The sequence below is a fragment of the Gobius niger genome (genome assembly GCF_951799975.1).
Source record: "Gobius niger genome assembly, chromosome: 13".
NCBI lineage: Eukaryota > Metazoa > Chordata > Actinopteri > Gobiiformes > Gobiidae > Gobius > Gobius niger.
The window spans coordinates 29,218,205-29,240,531 of NC_136864.1; the positions used below are offsets into that span (position 1 = coordinate 29,218,205).

General features: G+C 42.4%; 1 protein-coding gene across 1 annotated transcript; it reads left to right on the forward strand.

The window, feature by feature from the left end:
• The first annotated feature begins 4,741 nt into the window (after positions 1 to 4,741).
• On the forward strand, positions 4,742 to 21,930 carry LOC306972815 (uncharacterized protein). Its single transcript, XM_079569521.1, has 13 exons — positions 4,742 to 4,904; positions 5,671 to 5,865; positions 10,504 to 10,578; positions 10,665 to 10,754; positions 10,848 to 11,000; positions 13,509 to 13,577; positions 16,307 to 16,489; positions 18,452 to 18,637; positions 20,530 to 20,604; positions 20,696 to 20,785; positions 21,071 to 21,223; positions 21,307 to 21,375; positions 21,451 to 21,930. The coding sequence occupies exons 1-13, from the start codon at positions 4,785 to 4,787 to the stop codon at positions 21,475 to 21,477; spliced, it is 1,485 nt and encodes a 494-aa protein (XP_079425647.1). The 5' UTR covers positions 4,742 to 4,784; the 3' UTR covers positions 21,478 to 21,930.
• Positions 21,931 to 22,327: the final 397 nt, after the last annotated feature.

Genomic DNA, 22,327 nt, shown 5'->3' on the forward strand with positions numbered 1-22,327 from the left:
TAGCCTAGAAAGCTAGCGTGTGAAAAGCCATACTTCCTCTTTCTGTTGAAGGTTGCGTTTATTTTTCTTGGAGCAGATGAGTCACAAACAATGTTTCCACTTTGTGATACAAGCGCCAACATTAGCGTGAATGCTCTCTGGGTTCTACAGTTTCTGAAAAACCTGTTAGCCGAGAAATTCAATACCAACATTGAATTTTCATGGTCATTTTTTACCTTTTTTTAAATATGTAAATCAAAAAAGTAAATCAGAAGACCCAATCATTGTATTTAACAGTATCCTTGTCATGTAAGGATATTTTGCGTCAAATTTCATTGATCTATGACAAAGTTGCGTAGGACCTCATCATAGTCCTGTGACAGAGGCAGGTCCAACAGAAGAGCCTTTTGGGTCCATAGGTAAATATTGTACTCTTGTAATGGGCCGAGTTGAAATCTAAGTTAAAAAAATCGTTAAAAAAAAAGATAAGGAATACATTATAGCCGGCCTGACACCTGGATTATTATTTTCAACATTGTAATTGTTGGGAAGTGTCTTTTGAAATGGCACCCATGTTGAATTACTTTGGCAGGTTTTTCTGACGCATAAGTCCAGCCAACATGTCGAGCTTCCTCACGTTGACCCTAAATCGAGCACCTTTGTGGACAAATACTAGCTTAGTACAGCTAACATCAAGGGAAATATGAACATATTTGACCATATTTAGCAGTACTTTAATATGTATTTAGATCTAATGTACACTTGTTGGGTGCATTAACATTTCTCACAATCATGTGGGGGCCCAGAGACGCTTTACGCTATCTCAATATTCGCACTTTTATCATAAAGTAAAGTAAAACATGGCCTCAGTCTGCTCCATGAATGACCTGAAATACAGGTGCAATTGTTTTCACTTGTCCTGAGTGCATATGGAAAGTGTATGGACCTAATCCCTTACTAAAGCAAGTACTCTGCTTCCCCTCTGAAATGATGTCTTAATCTATAGCACGGCCTGTTTGCCGTTCCCATCCTGGCGATAAAAGGCCCGGGCTCCTGCAGTGGGCCCCTGTGCTCTCTCAGACCGGTTTTCTTTGGCCTGGCTCAGCGCTCGGGCAGGAGAGGTGGACTCTTTGTAAAACGCCATACAAAGGTACAGCCATTGCACAGCTGCCTCAGCAGATCTGTGGAACCTTTGACGAAGTGTTCTTTCATGGTGCCTGATGATGGCGATACTTGTTTTTTTTTTTGCCTTTTTGTTTGTTTTGTTTTTTCAAAAAAGGCCGATACTTGTCTGTCCAGAAGTCCTTTATTTTTTTTGTTTGTTCATATCTGTTCATGGTAACCTTACAGAGCCTATAAAGAAAAAAATAAGCTAGCTTGAATTTCTCCCACGTACAGAAAAAGAAAAAATGCAAATGTTTACAGTGTGTCATTAACCAAACGGTAAATCTGTGTTGCAGTCAGTCTCACCGTCGCTCAGAGTAGAGCTGATTTCTTTGTAAACTTGAACAACTGTTTTTCTCTGCGCAGTGCTCCCTCAGTACTATCAACACCCAGTTGCTTTTGTGCTTATTGTTTTGACTCGATCCCTAAGGTACTAACGCCGATGGTGCACGCAAAACGACTGACTGAGGGAGCACCGTCCAGCTCGCTCACACTTCTGCTGTTCTTCACTCGTTTCACTCCAGCGTTTTGCGTTAGCTCCGCTCTTAATCCAGGTTTTTTCTCTCGTATACGTATCTATATCTCACCGTAAACTGCTTGCTTCAGAGTTGTTGTTTTTGTTTTTTTCTTCAGACAGGTACTTTCTCTCATCTGTACGGTTCTTTAGGCTGATGCAAAGATTTTACAGTACAATAAAAGGATATATTAAATGATGTCCGTCTGTGTCTCTTTGCTTTTGGGTTTTGCTGAACTGTCTCAACATGTTCGTTCCACTTCCTTTATGGCTCATGTCTGCTGATGCGTTCACTTTTACAAGACCAAAGAGTGAAGAAGTTGTTGTGCCTTTGCTTTTAACTAGACACGCAGCTGTTGGGAAAGATGAGTGGGACGAGATCAGCCACTTTTCAATTTAACGGCTTCCTCTTTCATTGTTTGTTATAAAAGTGAAACCTTCAACAGGCTGAGTCATGGAATAATAAACCACTAAAAGTCCCTAAGTTTTTCTAATCATTAATACAATAAAAATGAACTCTGATGAAATTCTGTATGAGCAAAGACACTAAGCACTCAAAAATGGTTGAAAAAGTAACTTCAAGGACATGTTGATTCTATGACTTGGTGTCCGAGGGCAGAGGGAGGTCAGTCATATGAGGCGTCAGGTGAACATCCATTATCATTAACTTTGACGAACTGATAACCACAACTCTGCTGACACATGAGAAAGTACAAAAAAGACTTGTCTGATTTACCGCAGTCATTTCTGAATAACAATGGATAAGATCAGATGCAATAAGTTAAGATAGAACTTTATTGATCTCACGATGGAGAAATGTACTTGTTACATCAGCTCTCAACAATATACTTAATCGACAACAGGCAACTTTTTCCACAAATAGAGTCATTTGTACTGCATTACTTCTGAATACTTCCAAAACTGTTCCACAACATACAGGTGAAACAGGTGAATGGTTAGTTTTTGAAAATGTACAGCTTGCAAAAATATTTTCAGAATATTACATGAAATCAATAGGGGGAAAAAAGTAAACAAAAAAAAAAAGTAGTACTTGGTTTGGGCCCTTTTACTTGAATGACTGCCTTAATGCAGTTGCGTGGCCTGGATGCTCTCAGCCTGTGGCACTGCTGAGGTGTCATGGAAGACCAGGATGCTTCGTTTGAAGCCCAAGTCCAGGATCCGTCTGTGTGTGGAGGCTCTTGATCCACTGACTCGGCCTCAGTCACTCCTTGTGAAGGTCCTTTTCCTGACCATCCTCTCCAGACTGTGGCTTGTGCACCTTTTTCCTTCCACTTAACTTTCTGTTAATGTGCTTTGATTCAGCACTTTGAGAACATCCAACTTCTTTTGCTATTACCTTCTGAGCCTTTCTCTCCTTATGGAGGGTCAATGATGGTTTTCTGCACAACTGTCAGGTCAGTTTTCCCCATGATGGTGAATTCTACTGAACCACTGAGACCATTTAAACTCTTTGCAGGTGTTTTGGATTCATTATCTGATGAAAGGAGACACTTTGAGCCACAATATAGTCCCTTTCACAATCTTTTACTTTTTGAATTAAGGGTTTTCTCAAACTGTAAGCCAAAATCATCATGCAAAGAAAGATTTATATCAAGCCTTTATTTATTGTTTTGATAATTATGGCTTCACGGCTTGAGAAAACCCCAAATAAACATCCCAGAAACATCTCAGGATGACCACAGTCTGAAGAGGATGGTCAGGAAAAGTGTGGGGGACCTTCACAAGGAGTGACTGAGGCTGAGTCAGTGCATCAAGAGCCTCCACACACAGACAGATCCTGGACATGGGCTTCAGACGTCATGTTCCTCCTGAAGCATCCTGGTCTTACAGGCTGAGAACATACATGCCACGTTAGTAAACCAAGTAGTAGTAGTAGTAGTAGTAGTCCAAACCAAGTACTAAGTACATATGCATGATTATAGGGGCGACATTTCTCTGTTTAAAATAATTGATGTATCTAATGTCATATTCTAATTTTATGAGATTTTGAATTTATTTATTTGCTGTTAGCCAAAATCATCAAAATTAAAACAAATAAAGGCTTGACATAATGTCAAGCCTTTATTTGCATCCCACTCTGCATGTGCATGCTTTGCATGTCATGAGTCTCTCTCTATATATATATACATACGGAAACTCATTGCTGCCAGTGTGAGTGAAACATTTTTGACTGCGCTTTCTCGTTCGAACGTAATACCATCTCGTTCTAACGTGTTGCCAATGTCGTGTGAACGACTTTTTAAGCCCAACGCAGACGCTTAACGGTGCGGCAAAAGAGCCGCCTCCTGTGATCCAGACGCGGTGCCGCGGGGGTTTTTGACCCGCTGCAGAGGCACAGACGGGTCTCGGCTGTGACAAACAGGGAGACCGCCGTACACTTTGTTTAAGGGGATGATAGAAGCAGCGGAGACAGAACCATCATCAGGGCTCAGGTGGAACATGTTAAACTCACCAGCCCCCTATTAACCTGCAAAAGAGAGCCATGTTTTTTCTCTCTCTCGAAACACGGACATACATGTCTTATTTTATTAATGATAAATGTATGAATTACGCGTTTAAAGCACCACATGGTTTGAGGACAAGCCTCTGAACTGAAGCGCCCTGACGGCGCCTGTGTCGGAATGGACGTGCGTCAGATAATGTGCCGCTGCGCTCTGGTGTGCGTTGGGCTTTTGGCAACTCGTTAGAACGAGATGGTATTACGTTAGAACGAGTTGGTATTACGTTCGAACGAGAAAGCGCAGTCAAAAATGTTTCACTCACATTGGCAGCAATGAGTTTCCGTATATATATATATATATATATATCTATATATATTAGTTTCACATTTTAAGTTTAAGTACTACAGAAATAATAATGATGAACTTTTTCACGATATTCTAACTTTCCGAGTTTCCCTGTAGTTTATTAAAACCGATTAAATCAACAGACATGTTTGCGCTCGCACAGTGAACGCGTGACCTCCAGCCAATCAGAGCGCGCGCAGCCCCGACGCGGAAGCAGCCGCGCTCTATTAGAAGTTGTCCTTCTATCAGCGCACTTTATTCACACACTTTGTTTTGTAGAAGTGTTTCTGTCTCTCCCGTCGCTCCTCGGCTGACTCGACATGAAGGCGCTGCTGCTGCTGGTGTTCGCTGTGCCCGTGTGGGGGGGCAGCCCTGAGGTCCGCTGCAGACTCCCCCCCTCAGCCTGGTGCTCTTCCCCGGAGGCTGCGCTCCAGTGCGGGGTAAGAAGAGCAGATACATCATGATATACATGCGCTATACAGAGAGGCACGTGCACGTGCACACGCTATTCTTTACCTTCAACTTCCTCAATCCGATTCCTCAGTCATATCACTATGAAGCAGAGGTGGGTAGAGGAGCCAAAACATTTACTCAAGTAAGAGTAACGTTACTTAAAAATATATATTTTTTCTCCAGCACACTCCTAAATGTGTGGAGTCAGTGAACATTTCAGAGACCTTGTTTGTTAAGTAAAGTTTGGATCTGTTTTCATTTCATGTAGTATCAGAAACTTGATGATTGAGGAACTGAGAGGTCTTGTGCAGCTTGAAACTACTCTGTAACACATACTACAGAATTACAGAAAACAGTGACCAAACAATTACTCAAGTAGAAGTAAAAAAAGTACTTTGAGGAAATATTACTTGAGTTCTGTGAGTGAAAAAATCTGATTTTTATTCAATGACGCAAGAACTTGTGCGAAACAAAACTTAAAATGATGTAGAAATCGTGATATTCCGTGACATATATACTTTTGTTAATTAATTTTTTTATGGCGGGCGGGGTGGTTCCATATCGAGGGACTGTCATGAGATCAAGAGTTGATTTATAGCATTAATTTACCTGATGCTTTTTACCCGGGCCAGATTTTTGGCAGCATGGAGGTTGAAAGTAAACAGCAAACGAGTCATACAGGAAATACAAAAAGCAAAGCCCGGTTGTTGGTGAAATGAAGTTCATATCTGTGGGACTGTCGTTTTTGTGCAGGTGTTGCAGCAGTGCCTGGAGGCTAACTTCACGCGGGCCTTGGCGCGGCGTAATGCAGACCCGGTGAAGATAGGACTGTACTACGAAAGCCTGTGTCCCGCCTGTCGGAACTTCATCGCCTCCATGCTCTACCCCGCGTCTGTGCTGCTGGACGACATCATGGACCTCACGCTGGTTCCTTACGGCAACGCGCAGGTCAGTCTGATGGGTTTGGTCATCTACAGGTCAGATTAAATACTTTGTCACTGTCCTGTATTTGTACTTTTATCATCTTAAAGTTATTTCAAAGGCAAATTTCTTTTTCGACCCTCCCCGAGATGGCAGCAGAAGCCCCTTTTATACCACCCAGGGACACACACACAGCTCCACGTGGTCCCCGGGCGCCTCCTACTGTCCTCACCTCAAGAGGAAAGTGAAGATAGTTAACAGGCCTCCACAACATCAGCAGGAGGGCCGTCACACTAAGTGATCTTATAAAAGTATAGATTTTGTTAAGTATACAAGATGAAAGACTGACTGCAGATGCTGTCGCTACAATGTGAAAAAAGAGAGAAAAGGGCCCTTGAATTTACAATTTCCCATTGAATCTATAAAGAAACTATTTGATGACGCATTGAGAATTTCTGCAAAATGGACTTTTTCAAGCTTTACATCATGTTATTATGTCACTCCCTCATTAAAAACATGCCTGTAGTGTTGCCTTGGCACATTCCCGTATTTTTGAGTAATCTGTAAAAACTCTGATGGCGGCCATTTTAGGGATAGGTTTGCCTGAGTCCTCCTAGGAACGCCCCCACCTCCTGGAGACGCCTCCGAGCTTTCGTCACCAGCCGAGTAACCAACCACTGCCCCTCAGCAGAACCCCCTCCCCACTGATGCCACAGACAGCGTGTGGAGGGGGCGTGTCGGAAAGGCTCAGAGGTTCTTAAAGAGACAGAGGCCTATTTCAAGACATTCACTACAGCCATTTTGAGAGAGACATTTTATACAAGGGAGTTATTCTAATTTACTGCATTAACAGACCAACAGAAGGTTTGGTCATCATTGTAGTGTGATGTAGACTGGTGCTATGTGACTGAAAAAAGCAGAATACTCCCTCTTTAAAAAAGCCCCAATGGACAAGTGCCAGTGAACTCTTTCTGTTTAATCAAGTAAACACTTTGTGAGCTGTCTTGAGAAACCTGATTGTTAGAGAATTAACAATGGTGTTCGAGAGTATAGGAGGAGAAGTTTATTTACCATCGGTGCGGGACCTGGAGACATGAACTCGAGACATTGCGCCAGTTCTACCATTCAAGTCTGTCTATGCTTCCACAGAAAAGGGATAAATACCCTCTCAGAGTGTCAGACTGATACGCAAGCACACATTCAGTGGCTGAGAGTGGGCGTCTGAGCACCACAGTCAAGGCTATGACAGAGATAGTACGACTGTACAGCCTGAGCCAGTATGATAAATAGCGATTTAATGTTATCCTCTAATATTGATGTTTAAGTTTATGTGTCGCTTGAATGATTCCAAGAATGTTGTGATTGTTTTGTTGTCCAGTGTTGTGTGCAGTGCTGTACTTTACACCTCGCAGCTGTGGAAACATTGGTATGACTGCCTCTGGAAAGTTTAGAGTTTTTTTTTATTGTGTGTGTTGTTTTTTTATCTGTGTGTCTTTTGATCTGGACTATGAGTCTGTAATAAAGTCTATCTATCTATCTATCTATCTATCTATCTATCTATCTATCTATCTATCTATCTATCTATCTATCTATCTATCTATCTATCTATCTATCTATCTATCTATCTATCTATCTATCTATCTATCTATCTTTGGTGAAAGTTTAAGTGCGAGAACAATCGGTCACAAAATGGGAAAATAAAATAACATAATATAATAAAGCAAAGTGTAAGTGAAGTAAGTAAAGTGTTAAATATTTTCTCACACGGCAGTGGTTGAAACTTGTCTCCAAACTACAGCATTGCTTCCCTTTTTACAACAACACACATTCTGTGCAGTATTCATTGTCAGGAAATGCAAAACCCCACAATCCGATTCTGTGTGTCATTTCTGTTAAAGGAACAGGCCACCGTTTTTCCATACTGAGATCTGTTCTTACCCGAGCTTAGACGAGTTGATACGTACCTGTCTGGTCTTCCCCGTTTGGAGCCATAGGAATACATTGGGAGAGGCCAATGCTAAAAACATCTTTGCTCTTTGTGCGTGACTGAGGGCACGCACAAAGACCACACAGGTACGCATCAATTCGTCTAAGATCAGGTAAGAACATGTCAGTATGGAAAAATGGTGAACTATTCCTTTAACGGACTCTTTGGCCACGCCCACTATCCAGTGTGGATAGTGTCCCACCTGCATGTCCCAGCAGTGTGTCCTCCCGTTGAGGGCCTAACCTCTCTGAGTCCTCTGCTTGGTCTGAGGATCTGTGTATGTGACAGACGGAGCACAGATGGTGCAGTCCTGGCGTCCAGGATGACTGGGCTGTAATGGACCAGGAGCCTGAATAATAATTATAATAATGCATCGGTTTTATATAGCGCTTTTCTGGACACTCAAAGATACGGAAACTCATTGCTGCCAATGTGAGTGAAACTTTTTTGACTGCGCTTTCTCGTTCGAACGTAATACCATGTCGTTCTAACGAGTTGCCAATGTCGTTCTAACGTAATACCATGTCGTTCTAACGAGTTGCCAATGTCGTTCTAACGTAATACCATGTCGTTCTAACGAGTTGCCAATGTCGTTCTAACGTAATACCATGTCGTTCTAACGAGTTGCCAATGTCGTTCTAACGTAATACCATGTCGTTCTAACGAGTTGCCAATGTCGTTCTAACGAGTTGCCAATGTCGTTCTAACGAGTTGCCAATGTCGTTCTAACGAGTTGCCAATGTCGTTCTAACGAGTTGCCAAAAGCCCAACGCACACCAGAGCGCAGCGGCACATCATCTGACGCGCGTCCATTTCGGCACAGGCGGCGCGTCAGGGCACTTCAGTTCAGAGGCTTTTCCTCAGACGCGGTGCCGCGGGGTAAACACCTAGGCCTACGTTTTTGACCTGCTGCAGAGGCAAAGACGGGTCTCGGCTGTGACAAACAGGGAGACCGCCCTACACTTTGTTTAAGGGGATGATAGAAGCAGCGGAGACAGAACCATCATCAGGGCTCAGGTGGAGCATGTAAAACTCGCCAGCCCCCTATTAACCTGCAAAAGAGAGCCATGTTTTTTCTCTCTCTATCTCTCGCAACATGGACATACGTGTCTTATTTTATTAATGATAAATGTATGAACTACGCGTTTAAAGCACCACATGGTTTGAGGAAAAGCCTCTAAACTGAAGTGCCCTGACGCGCCGCCTGTGCCCAAAAGGACGCGCGTCAGATGATGTGCCGCTGCGCTCTGGTGTGCGTTGGGCTTTTGGCAACTCGTTAGAACGACATTGGCAACTCGTTAGAACGACATTGGCAACTCGTTAGAACGACATTAGCAACTCGTTAGAACGACATTGGCAACTCGTTAGAACGACATTAGCAACTCGTTAGAACGACATTGGCAACTCGTTAGAACGACATTGGCAACTCGTTAGAACGACATTGGCAACTCGTTAGAACGACATTAGCAACTCGTTAGAACGACATTAGCAACTCGTTAGAACGACATTAGCAACTCGTTAGAACGACATTAGCAACTCGTTAGAACGACATTGGCAACTCGTTAGAACGACATTGGCAACTCGTTAGAACGACATTGGCAACTCGTTAGAACGAGATGGTATTACGTTCGAACGAGATGGTATTACGTTCGAACGAGATGGTATTACGTTCGAACGAGATGGTATTACGTTTGAACGAGATGGTATTACGTTCGAACGAGAAAGCGCAGTCAAAAATGTTTCACTCACATTGGCAGCAATGAGTTTCCGTACAAAGACGCTTTACATTGTACTATTCGTTCACTCCATACCCGGTGGTGGTAAGCTACTATTGTAGCCACAGCTGCCCTGGGGTAGACTGACAGAAGCGAGGCAACCAGTCTGCGCCATCCGCCCCTCCGACCACCACCAACCACTCACTCACTCACTACATTTGCTAGGCTTCCTGGTGTTACTAAACGGTCTCCCATCCAAGTTCCGACCAGGCCCTTCCCTGCTTAGCTTCCAAGGTCTGACGGGATTGGGCAGAGCAAAGGCGGTATGACCACTGAAGCCCAGGTTTGCCAGGGGGCCACCTCATCTATCAGTCCCTGAGGTGTTTGAAAGAGGAGCCGTCTGCACCAGGAGCAGCAAACCAGCCAGATACAGGGCAGCCGCTCTTTAGAAGGCCTCCTTCTACACAAATGGCAGCTCCAGTTATTGGTTTCCCAGTAGTTCAAGAGGCAGCTGTAGTTAATGCCCAGAGACAAAGACTCTTTACACACACAGGCGGGACAGTGGCACAGGTGGTAGAGCGGGTCCTCTCACGGTCGGAAGGTCGGGGGTTCGAATCCGGCCTCCTGAAGGTGCACTGTCATTGTGTCCTTGCCTCCAGTGTCTGCATCAATGATGTGTGAATGGGTGACTGGTTCCTTGCTGTAGAGTGAGTGCCTAATGTAAGTTGAGACCTTTTACCATTTAAAGGTCTCCAGACAGACGGCACACTTCCTGTTGGGGTTTAGATTCAGTCCAACGCCCAGATGTGCTCAGGCTACAGGAGGCAGACTCATAACAAACATAAGCTTCAGTTTCCTCTTCGTAGATATTCCAGCAAAGGGAGCTGCTGGTTTGCCTAAATGTGTCTTGACCTGGACGAGTCACTGGTGTCTCTGACTCTCTATGCTGTATTCTTCTCACAGGAGTCCCATGATGGAGACAAGTACATTTTCAAATGCCAGCACGGAGAGGACGAGTGTGTCGGCAACATGATCGAGGTACAGGAGGCTAAATGATTGTTTCCCATAAAACATGCACTTTGAATGTTCTATATCATTGAAATGCTTATGTGTTGTTGACATAGGCCTGTCTGCTGAACTTGACCGACACCAACACTTTTCTCACCATCTTCTGCATGGAGTCGTCCCAAGATCCCATCAAGGCTGCCAAGTCGGTGAGGATTTTTTTTTACACAAAGCTTAGTAATGCATTGATAAACCTATACTTTGACAGCACAGTCAGTATAAATGTGGTTTCTTGGGTGCAGTGCGTGGAGCTGTTCTTGCCTAACCTGAGCTGGGAGCGACTCATGACTTGCGTGAACGGAGACTTGGGAAACCAGATCATGCACCAGAACGCCCTGAAGACCGGAGCCCTGAAACCTCCTCACAATTACGTGCCCTGGATCACTATTAACGGGGTAAGACTTTGATGATGGGCAGGAGGGATAGTTGCAGGAAAAAACATCCATAGCTATTTTGAAGAGGAAAACTCATAATTTAGGTTGACCACAAAGTGCCTCAAAAGCATCCTAAAGCTGGAATAAATAATAATCATTCAACAATGCATCGAGTCCACTAGTTCCAAACGACCACAAATAACTCCTGAACTAAAAACTCTCTAACTCATGGAGAGAGAAACCATAGCAACCTGTTCACCCAGCAAAGGTAGAAGTTCAAATGTTAGAAGTTTATTTGACAATAGGTGTAGAAGGGGAGCAGGTTGGGGGCGCGGTGGGGGCAGGAGGATGAGGAGACTCCACCTTCGGAACAGCCTGGGGGATGAAGAGCAGTCTCCTGGGATCACCCGGGGCGGGGCAGAGCAGAGTGTGTCCTGATGGAGGGGAGAGAGGCACCGACAACACGCAGACAAACAGCTTCCTGTAAGAAAGTAAACAACAAGATTATTTTAAGAGTAAAGTAAACGGACAAATTACTTCTGTACATCCGGGGCCGCCACGGATCCAGGGCCTGAAAACTAAACTTAATGGTCAAACTAATGAGAAAATAACAAGAAACCAAAGTGCCAGCCAAGACAAGCCAACCGCCCCAACTGTCTACCCCGAACATCTTCTGAAACACTGAAGAGGCACCAAGAGCCCCCCACAGCTGCAGCACAGTGGAGGCGTCACAAGAGGCGCTACAGGAAACAAGGAAGGGACAAAGGAGAAGGTATCCGGGCAAGACTCACAGCTAAGCACACACATGCCTTCTGTCCCTACTATTGTTCTGGCTGATGGACGTTCACTGGGGAATAAAACAGATTCACTGCTAAGCTCTTCCCAGAAGACTGTGAAAGAGTGTTGTGGAGCGGAGGGAGCTGCGCAGGAGGAAGAGGAAGGAGGAGGTGGAGATGAAACAGGCACAAACCCAGGAGGCGCTGCACCGTTTCAGAGGATCAGAGGAGACTGAAGGCAGACAGCCAGGTTTCATCCGGGTGCTACGGTTTCCCCGACCTCCAAAATACATGCTGGTCAGGTTGACAGTGGTGGCAAATAAAGCACTTCAGCTTAGTTTAAGTGGTACTTACTCACTTACTTACTTACTTACTTACTTACTTACTCACTCACTTACTTACTTACTTACTTACTTACTTACTTACTCACTTACTTACTTACTTACTTACTCACTTACTTACTTACTTACTTACTCACTCACTTACTTACTTACTTACTTACTTACTTACTCACTTACTTACTTACTTACTTACTTACTCACTTACTTACTTACTTACTTACTTACTTACTTACTCACTTACTTACTTACTTACTTACTTACTAGAGCAACTGAACCATTTACAAACTATTATTTACAAACTATTGACATAATATACACTCTACTGGGAGAATTCCTCAGCAGAAAAACTTGAAATTTCGAAGAAGTACGCCGCGACCTCTTAGAAAAAGCAAAATCCTCAGCGTCATCGAGGACGAGAGGAAAAAAGGGGAAGAAGGGGGAGAGGAGGAGGACGGACGAGAGGAAAAAGGGGAAGAAGGGGGCAAGGGGGTGGATGAACAAGAGGGAAAAGGAGAAGGAGTTGAGGGGAGGACAGAAGAGAGGAAAAAGGAGAAGATGGGTGAGAGAGGGAGGACGGACAAGAATAAAAAGGGGAATATGGAGGAGAGAGAGACAAAACTGGCTTTGTACTACAACTATTTAGACAAGTATTTCAATAAGGTCCTTTGGTACATTACATTTGTACCATTAGACATTTTCCTCATCTTTTCAACTGTGGGCACTGTTGGAACTGTCTGTGATGTGGACAGTCCTGTGCCTTGTGTCTGAGCAGGTGTCAAAGTCCCCAAACACCATAGTTGGGCAAGTTACATCAAAATGTAATGTATTCTAGATTCTAGATTTTCTTTTCCTTCTCTTTCCCCATTCTCTTGTTTTTATTTTGTCCTCCAGCTCAGAAGTTCCCAAACATTTCAATAACTCAAACAACAACTTGGGGGACCCTCTTCTGTAAAATGCAATTAGCATTTATAATAATTAAGGTGCAAACATTTAATATGTGGTTAAATGGTGTATACTGTTTTCAATCAGGTGTGCAGCTGATGTGATGCATAAAGAGCTAAAGCTAGTTTCAGCTCATGTACCTGGTCGGGCCTTGCTACACATTTTACACAAAACATATCACATCAGGAGAATCAGGATGTTCAATAAGAATATCAAGTCACAGCGCCTCTGTGGCTATAAAAAGCAACCAACCTGTGTGACAAACAGTCGCCCAGGGCAGCTGTGTGATACTCGCCAAGCTACGAAAGGAATAATGCAGTAAATGGCAAAACTCAAGAAGTGCATGGAAAAGCGCTATACTGGACATTATAATTCCTTGTAACAGTAACGTATTTCTAATTTTGTCCCTCATTTTCTGTTGACAGTATATAGTCTTTTTTCCAGAGTTAACTGTTGTTTGTCCTCTCCAGGAGCACACAGAGGAGCTCCAGGACAAGGCCTTCTCTGCACTGGTGCCTCTTGTGTGCGACTTGTACAAGGTGCGGATCATATACTGTAACGGTCCATAAAGTTAGCTCTACTCTGTACTGAAGTACACTGTGTTACAGGGAGAGAAGCCTGACATCTGCGGTGGAAGTGGAAGTGGAAGGCATTTCAAAAGCTACTGCAAGAAGTGAAGAAGAGCACTGTGCCATTCCAAGTCTACCTCTGCCCAAGCATGGATGGACCAAGAGGGAAACTGTTATACGTTATCAACAATTGCAAATATTTTATTAATGCAGCACATTTTTAAATAATAAATTGTTGAAAAATAATTGCAAGCTTCCAGCAGTTGTGATTCTTCGGTTATTTTATAGTCGCCTCCTACCTTTCTTAGTGGAGCAGATCGGGCCAAAAAAATGTCACGTGTCCAAACGTGAATTTTCGATGGTAATTTGTAACGGAGCACAGCGTGTTGAAGCGGTTTGGTCATATTCATTAGTGCAGTGCAGACCGATGTTCTGAACTATTAAGCCACAGCCCACAAGAAGATCATCAGGCAGGAGGTGATCCAAAAAGCTGCAGTTCTCCGTCATGTCTGCTGTTGATCCGCCACAGCTCAAAGATAAAACACATTATTGAATAAGATGAGGCACATTTTACACTTGGGAACAACTCTGGCCCGCTGTTTGAGCCTCTGCTAAAGATGCTAATTTCACAGTCATGAAATTCTCCAACTGCCAGCTTGACCCAATCCCATCTCCCCTCCTGTCCTGTGTCCAAAAAAGCACTATACAAGTTTGATGTGTTATTATTATTATTACTATTATTACTATTATTTAATATTAGTCTGCGTTTTTCAGCACTGTGTTCAAACATTTCTTGACTTTGATATGATTCAGAGGTCACTGGCTTCAGAGGAAGCTGATGTTTGCGAGCATGTGATTCACTGTGACAGATGTGGAAAAAAGAACATTGCATGCACATAGTTCAGATTTGATTTGACCTTCCTGCAGACATGTTTTACGTGACTTTGAAACTTCAGGTGTTTATCCAAGATTATGCCCACCTGTAGAACCTGTAAAACAGGCTAAAGGATAATAGGCTAATAATAAATAAAAGATAGTTCCTCCTGGTCTGGAACCCAACTACACAACACAAAGACATTTGAAAGTTTCCTCTGACTCTCAGCATAAAATATTGTCTTTTTATGTTATACATAAGGTGCAAGCAGAACGTTAGCTCTGCCTTATTTATTTTTTACTTTTATTTACACAATGTTGACATTGATAGCAGCATACAGAATAAAGTATGCTCCAAATGATTATGCAGATTAGATTTTTCTCAGATTTTCTAAATTGTCTGCTCAAATGACAATCAGCAAAATGTTCAAGTCTTTAACTGTTTGAGGATCATTTGAATGTGATTGAAAAACCTCTCAATGATAAGAGTATTTTTTTCAAAAATGAATATAATAAGCAACTTAAAATGTACTGTTCCAAATGATTATGCACAGCAGCGTTTCAATACATTTTATTGGTTGAATTTGCAGCATTAGGAGGTCATATTTAGTGAAATCAAAAGCTATTTCAATCAAAAACATCTTAACAAGTTATATTTCAACAGGAGCCCTTCAACATTCTTAAATCCATTAAACGTGTGATTTTTGGAGAGTTTCTGCTTGGATTTCTCTGCAGGATGTTAGAATAGCCTCCCAGAGCTGCAGTTTGGATGAAAACTGCCTCCCACCCTCATAGATGTTTTGCTTGAGGCTCCAAAAGTTCTCAATAGGGTTGAGGTCAGGGGAGGAGGGGGTCCACATCATGAGTTTCTCTCCTTTTATGCCCACAGCAGTCAATGATGCAGAGGTATTCTTTACAGCAGGACACGGTGCACTGTCCTGCATGAAGATGATTTTGTTATGGAACAAAACCAAGTGTCTCTCCATGACTCCAGCCCAAAACATGACTCATGCCCCACTGACGTCACAGCCTTGTTGGGACATGGCGGCTATTCCCCGACCAGCCACTACTCCATCCATCTGGACCATCCAGGGTTACACGGCACTCATCAGTGAACAAGACTGTTTGAAAATGAGTCTTTATGTATTTCTGAGCCACTGCAGCCGTTCCTGTTCATGAGCTTCAATGAACAGAGGCTTTATAGCAGCTGTTCTCTTAATCTGATGTATTTGTCTGGCAGAGACCGTCCTCATTGTGCCTTTATCTGCACAAACCCGTGTGTGCTCTGAATCAGCCACAAATCTCTTAACAGTACGATGATTACGCTTCATGTTTCATTTAATATCTAAGATTTTCATACCAATGGTGGTCTGCATTATGATGTGGAACGTCCCTTTTCGGTAGATTTTCCCTTAACTGGGCTTACCTGACAACAAATTTTTTACCTTTATGACACGGGAATACAATTTGCATAATCATTTGGAACACAGTTTAACTGAGTCAATAACAATCAACATGGCAATAACGTGTAAACATTAAAATGATGCTCAGCTGGGGCAGTGCGAAACTGTAAAGAGAAGAGCGAGAGAGAAAAAGAATTATCTCTGCCATCTACCTGCAAAATCCACCCTGACGTCACTTGCTGAGCACGTGACACACAGCTGTCTCGTGGATCTGTGCACGTGATAAACGCAGCCAATCAGAACACACACAACTCCGGGAAGTGGCCGGGGGAGAAGTTGGCACCATGGATTTGCCTTTCGTTCCAAACTTTTCCAGTGAATTGTATTGAAGTTGTTGCTCTTGAATGTATCTTCGCTTCGTAAAACCGCACCCCCTCGGACCGAAACAAGATGAAGGCGCTGCTGCTGCTGGTGCTGCTGCTGGTGTTCGCCATGACTATGTGGGTGACGCTTGAGAGGAGCAGCGCTGAGGTCGTGGCTGAGGTCCGCTGTAAACACTCCCCCTCCGCCTGGTGCTCTTCCCCGGAGGCTGCGCTCCAGTGCGGGGTACCACCAAGCTTATTTTCTACTTTTACCAAAAATAAAAACATCCCACTGTTTGATCAAATGAAGGGCATTTACTTTACTTTTGCTTTGTATACAAGCTTTTGTTCTCAAGTAAGCGATACCCAACGGCCAATTAACAAAGGTTAGTGCTAGATCGTCTGCTCCGGAGGGACGGTCTGCTGTAATTTTGTATAGATCTATGAGTTGGTTTGTCTAAAAATACAAATAATCCTAATCCTAACCATAATCCTTAAGGTTAACTCCTTAACTCCCACCTGAACCGAGCACAGTTTCTCCAGTTTGGCTTTACCCCAGTCCAAAAGCTTCTGGAAAATAGCAACAAAACTGAGACGAAAACAATGATGGAAATGTGACAAAAAAGTGACGAAAAATTGATGAAAAAGTGGCAAAAATGTCACAAAAAATTGATAAATAATTGACACAAAAATGACAAAAAATTGATGAAAAAAATTCAAAAATGTGACAAAAAATGACAAAAAATTGATTAAAAAAATGACAAAAATGTGACAAAAAATGTATTCAAAATTGACAAAAAAATGACAAAAATGTGATAAAAATGTGACAAAAATGTGACAAAAAATGGACGAAAAAATGACAAAAAAATGACAAAAATGAGTTGAACACCCAACAAAAAATGTTGGGGAAAAAATCTGATGACGTGAGGACAAAGATCCTCTCGGTTCAGGCGGGAGTTAAGAGGTTAACCATTTCCCTGGCCCTAACCTTAATTTGTGTCATGATATCTCACGTTTTCACAGCAGACCGTCCCTCCGGAGCACACGATCTAGCACTAACCATTAACAAATCAGCAGAAAAAATCCTTCCGCCATTTTCCATCCAAAATGGCACTATTTTGTTTTTATTTAGCTTTCCTGATAAACTTCCTACTTTATTTACATTTCTTTTTCACGTACGTTTTCAAAGCCCTTATATTTGTGTATATAATTTAGTTCATTTGTACAGGTTTTGTGGTCTATTTTTTAAAGCAGGGGTTCTTAACCTGGGGTTCGGGACCCACTTGGGGGTCGCGAGACAAATTTGGGGGGTCGTCAGAGCATATAGATAAAATATATATTTTAATATTATTATTATGGTGTCGTAGCATACATGCTATTTTACCAGGGTGCCATTATTTGTTCTAAATTTAATTCATTTTTGTTTCAGCCATTGTTTTTTCTTTGTTTTTTAAGAGTTATATAGGTTAACCTCTTAACTCCCGCCTGAACCGAGAGGATCTTTTTCCTCTCATCAGATTTTTTTTCCATCATTTTTTTGTTGGGTATTCCACTCATTTTTGTCATTTTTTGTCACATTTTTGTTAATTTTTTATCACATTTTGTCACATTTTTGTCATTTTTTTTGTCCAATTTTTTTCATTTTTTTGTCAATTTTTTGTCATTTTTTGGTCACATTTTTGTCATTTTTTATCACAAAACATCTTAACAAGTTATATTTCAACAGGAGCCCTTCTGTGATAGCAGCTTCAACATTCTTAAATCCATTAAACGTGTGACATTTTTGCCACTTTTTCATACATTTTTCGTCACTTTTTTGTCAATGTTTTCTCACTTTTTTGTCACATTTCCATCATTGTTTTCATCTCAGTTTTGTTGCTTTTTTCACAGCTTTTTTTCCAGAAGCTTTTGGATTGGGGTAAAGCCAAACTGGAGAAAATGTGCTCGGTTCAGGCGGGAGTTAAAGGGTTAATGTCCCTGTTTTTCCCATGGTCTGACCCGGGTGGGGGTCACGATCCTAATTAACTGTTATAATGGGGGTCGCGGCTCCGAAGGGTTGAGAACCACGGTTTTAAAGCACTGGAAGACAAGATTTTTCATAGACTCTTTCTCATCATAAACCTCCCACTTGCCTTGAAAGAATGCTCTGATAATGTATGCATTTGCTTTTCAAAAGATTAAAGTTGGTTTTATTGTTTCGTTTTAGGTTTTGAAGATGTGTCTAAAGGCTAACCTGACCAGGCGGCGGACGGTGGAGCCGGTGAAGATAGAAGTGTACTCGGAGTCCCTGTGTCCGGACTGCAGGGGTTACATCACCAACGTGCTGTACCCCTCCTCTGTGCTGCTGGGAGACATCATGGACCTCACCGTCGTCCCCTACGGCAACGCGCAGGTCAGCCGCATCCAAACACAGCCACGCTTCCTACATTAGAAGAATGGAAGGAGGCACGCTGAACATAACACGACTGAATAAAAGACCAAAACCCTATTTCACTTTTGTGTTACTATGCGATTACTAATGTCACCTGCTAAATGTCAGCTGTTAAATGATTTCTAGCCACTTCTCTCAGGCAAAGAGTCGACATGAATACCGTTTTTGAGTGATGTTTAGTCATGAACGATCACTTGAATGAGTCCGGTCGTTATTACAGAAATCCATTTTGACCAGACTCAAGAACCTTCTTTGAAGATGGACAACTCCTGTACGACTGAGAGCCTACACAGACATTTTGATCAGAGTTTAGCCAGCCTAGTTTTACTCTGAAGAGTTGCGTCATCTGCGGTGAGGAGGAAGTAGTGAGTGAAGCGTCTGAATTGCCAAAGGAATGTTTGAAACCATATAGTGTGCTTTTGTGCTGCACAATATAGTGATTGTGCAGCACAATCATCCAGTTGTGCCGCACCCTGCATTCATTTTTAATTGCATGAATGATGAGTGGACATTAATTTAATTAAAGAAGACACTATTGTAGTGTGTCAGATGACATTATGACTTGTTATCGGGTCATAATTAGGTGTGCGACTATATAGATATTACAGTATATTGGAATACTTCTTTCATTACTTTCAATATGTCTTGTTTAAAGCAGTACTAAGTAACGTGTTTACCTTAATAAATCCTTTCCGTAGTCCCTGTGGGGGTAATACGAGTGTTAGTGGGATGATTGGAGGGTCTTTCATCTCCCCCCGGTGTCTCTGGCCAGAAAACCATGTTTGCAACTTGACTGCCACCGGTCCGGAGAAAGCAATACACACTAATGGAATCACGAAGAAGAAGCTAACATGCTAACGGGCAAAGCTAACTGCGGGCTAACGTCACTTTAAATAGTATTTACAGCAAAGTTTGAGTGAAAAAAAGTATTTCTATTGTATAATTGGATGCACAGTAACCCTCTCTCCCTTCGCCTTTCCTGTCAGCGTCGTATCTACTCTCCAGGACAATTAATAAGTTAAAAAATCGTAACTTGCTATTACACCTGCAGTTGCGCTTATGGCCTCTAGGGGGAAGAGTTACTTAGTACTGCTTTAAAAAAATGTGTTTATATTTTATGTGTTTCGACAGTGTGAACATACCGTTTTTTCCCCCATCTCCTTCAGAGGCGTCTCCAGACGTGCATGATGAAGAACAGATGAATCCTGCTCGTCTGGAGACGCCTCTGAAGGAGATGGAAATAAAATTCCCACTCCGTCAGAACACATAAGGTATTAAACACATTTTTTCTTTAGCATTATCTAAAAAGTGGCAATCTAGCTCCTTCCTCCTGTTCCTTCACCTTTGAGGCCAAAGTCATGAGGTCGACCTTGAGGAACCTTTCAGGTAGTAACAGGAGCTTCAGCTGCTCCTTCTGCGCCAGGACAAGCTGAACCTTCATAACTCAGCGGAGGGAACAACCAGGAAGTGACGTCACCACCAGCTGATACATAAAAGCTCCTTTCCTAACTCCCCCCTGACTGCACTGACACATTTGGATGCTTCATGTCACGGCTGACGACGCACGTCCGGGTCAGCGATGAGGAGAAGGACGTTCCAAAGCTTATTTACACTTTTAGATGCAGCCATAGTGTTTTTGTAAGTGCTGGTATACGTGCGACAGCGATACTTCTTATTCTGATATCAATATTATTATTATTATTGAATTATTAATGAGCAACATCGTGCATATTAATAAGGCCGAGCACAGATTTGAACTTCACTCCTCAAATAATGAAAATGTTCTTAGGGAACTTTGAAGCAGGAAGTGTGCCTCTGTTTATCTTTTGTTGATAAAGTATTCTCGTTGACAGGAGTCATTTGACGGGCAGAGGTATGTGTTCACGTGTCAACATGGAGAACAGGAATGTCTGGGTAACATGATCCAGGTACAAAATAAAATGCACCGCGAATTATAGAAACCATAATTCTCCGGTCTATGTCTTTCCTTACAAAATAGTTTATATGCTCTCGTCTCAGGCCTGTTTACTGAACTTGACGAAGACCAATGCCTTCAACATAATCTTCTGCATGGAGGCAGCAGTTGATGTTCTTCAGGCAGCGAAGCCGGTGAGAGATTAATGAATGAATGTTGTTATTATTCTTCGTCGTCAAAACAATGTAATCAACAGAGAAATGGACAGATATGATAATTAAATTAACTTTTATCAGATATACAGATACAAACTCAAGCAAAATCATGACGTGAAATGCAAACTGCAGTTCTTTCAAATGACAGAGCAGTAAGTGGGAGGGAAGGCGATGAAACGACCTGTCGCTTTCTGATATATAGACAAAGCTTCTCAAAGTTTTTGTACACCTTGTTTCTTGCTTTTGCCTTGTTGCCGGTTGCAGTGCGTGGAGATGTTAGCGCCGCAGCTGAGTTACGAGACGCTCTTTAGTTGTGTGAAAGGAGACTTGGGAAACCACCTGATGCACCAGAACGCGCTGAAGACCAAAGCCCTGAAGCCGACTCACACGTTTGTGCCCTGGATCACCGTCAACGGGGTCAGAGTCACACTGCTCAACAACATGACGCTAAACACACAGGCATTACTACTCCTTCACCACGTCTTTCCTTTTTCACTTAGATTCACACAGATGATCTACAGAGGAAAGCCACGTCTTCACTAATCCCACTGGTGTGCAGTATGTACAAGGTAGGTACATGTTTTACTATATCTCACATTGCTCCGTTGTTTTCACACTGTAAATATCAAATCTGTCACGTTTAGGGGGAAAAACCTGAAGTGTGTGGATGAAGACGATAACTCAAGGGCTGCACATTGACTTCTGTTGAGGTGTGGAAGGATTCTCAGGGTTTTGACTTCTGCTTCGATGGTGTTTTGTTATTTGATTGTAATGCTTAAAATGTAATGTCAAATTATACTTGAATGTCACTTGTTTTAACTGTAAAGTGAAACGATCTTTCTCTTCGTAGATGTGTGTTTGTCAGGGAAAGCCCAGCAAAACAAGAAACTTCAGGGAGAGCCATTCAGGAGCTTCAGAGCCAGAGCTTAAAGAACAGTGAAAAGGTGCAGTTCGTACATGATGTGCGCTCTTTAGGCAAGGTCTGAGTTGGCCACTAGATGGAGCTATAACAGTGGGTTTATCTGGTAACCGAACTCTCAGAAGGCATCGTTTCTATACGTGAAGAGTTTTTAAGCTGCGAGATTGTCATAGCCTCGGGGAAAAACTTTGTATCTATTGGAACAACAGATCTGGGGTGACATGTTTACGTATGTGTGTGTTCATTAACATGCACTATCTCGACCAAATAAATAAGTCAACAAAAAAACATGCTTCTTAAACCTGTCCATTATCCATCATTCTGGCTATTTTCATGCTTTAAAAGCCTTATTTTTATATAAAGATATTAAATAAAGAAAGCATTTATGTCAGTAAAATAGGAGTGATATCTCTAAATCTTCTCCCAAACAGCTGCAGTGTCTCACCTTAATATTAGTTTCCTGTCAGAATGTTTGCTTGTGAGAAGGGCTGCTTGAGGAACTACCGCGTAAATGCCAGAGCTATGCGCTGATATTACTGTTCAAATAATATGAGATTTGCATTAAAAATTATTTAAAACTTAAATGAATGAACAAGTAAAGT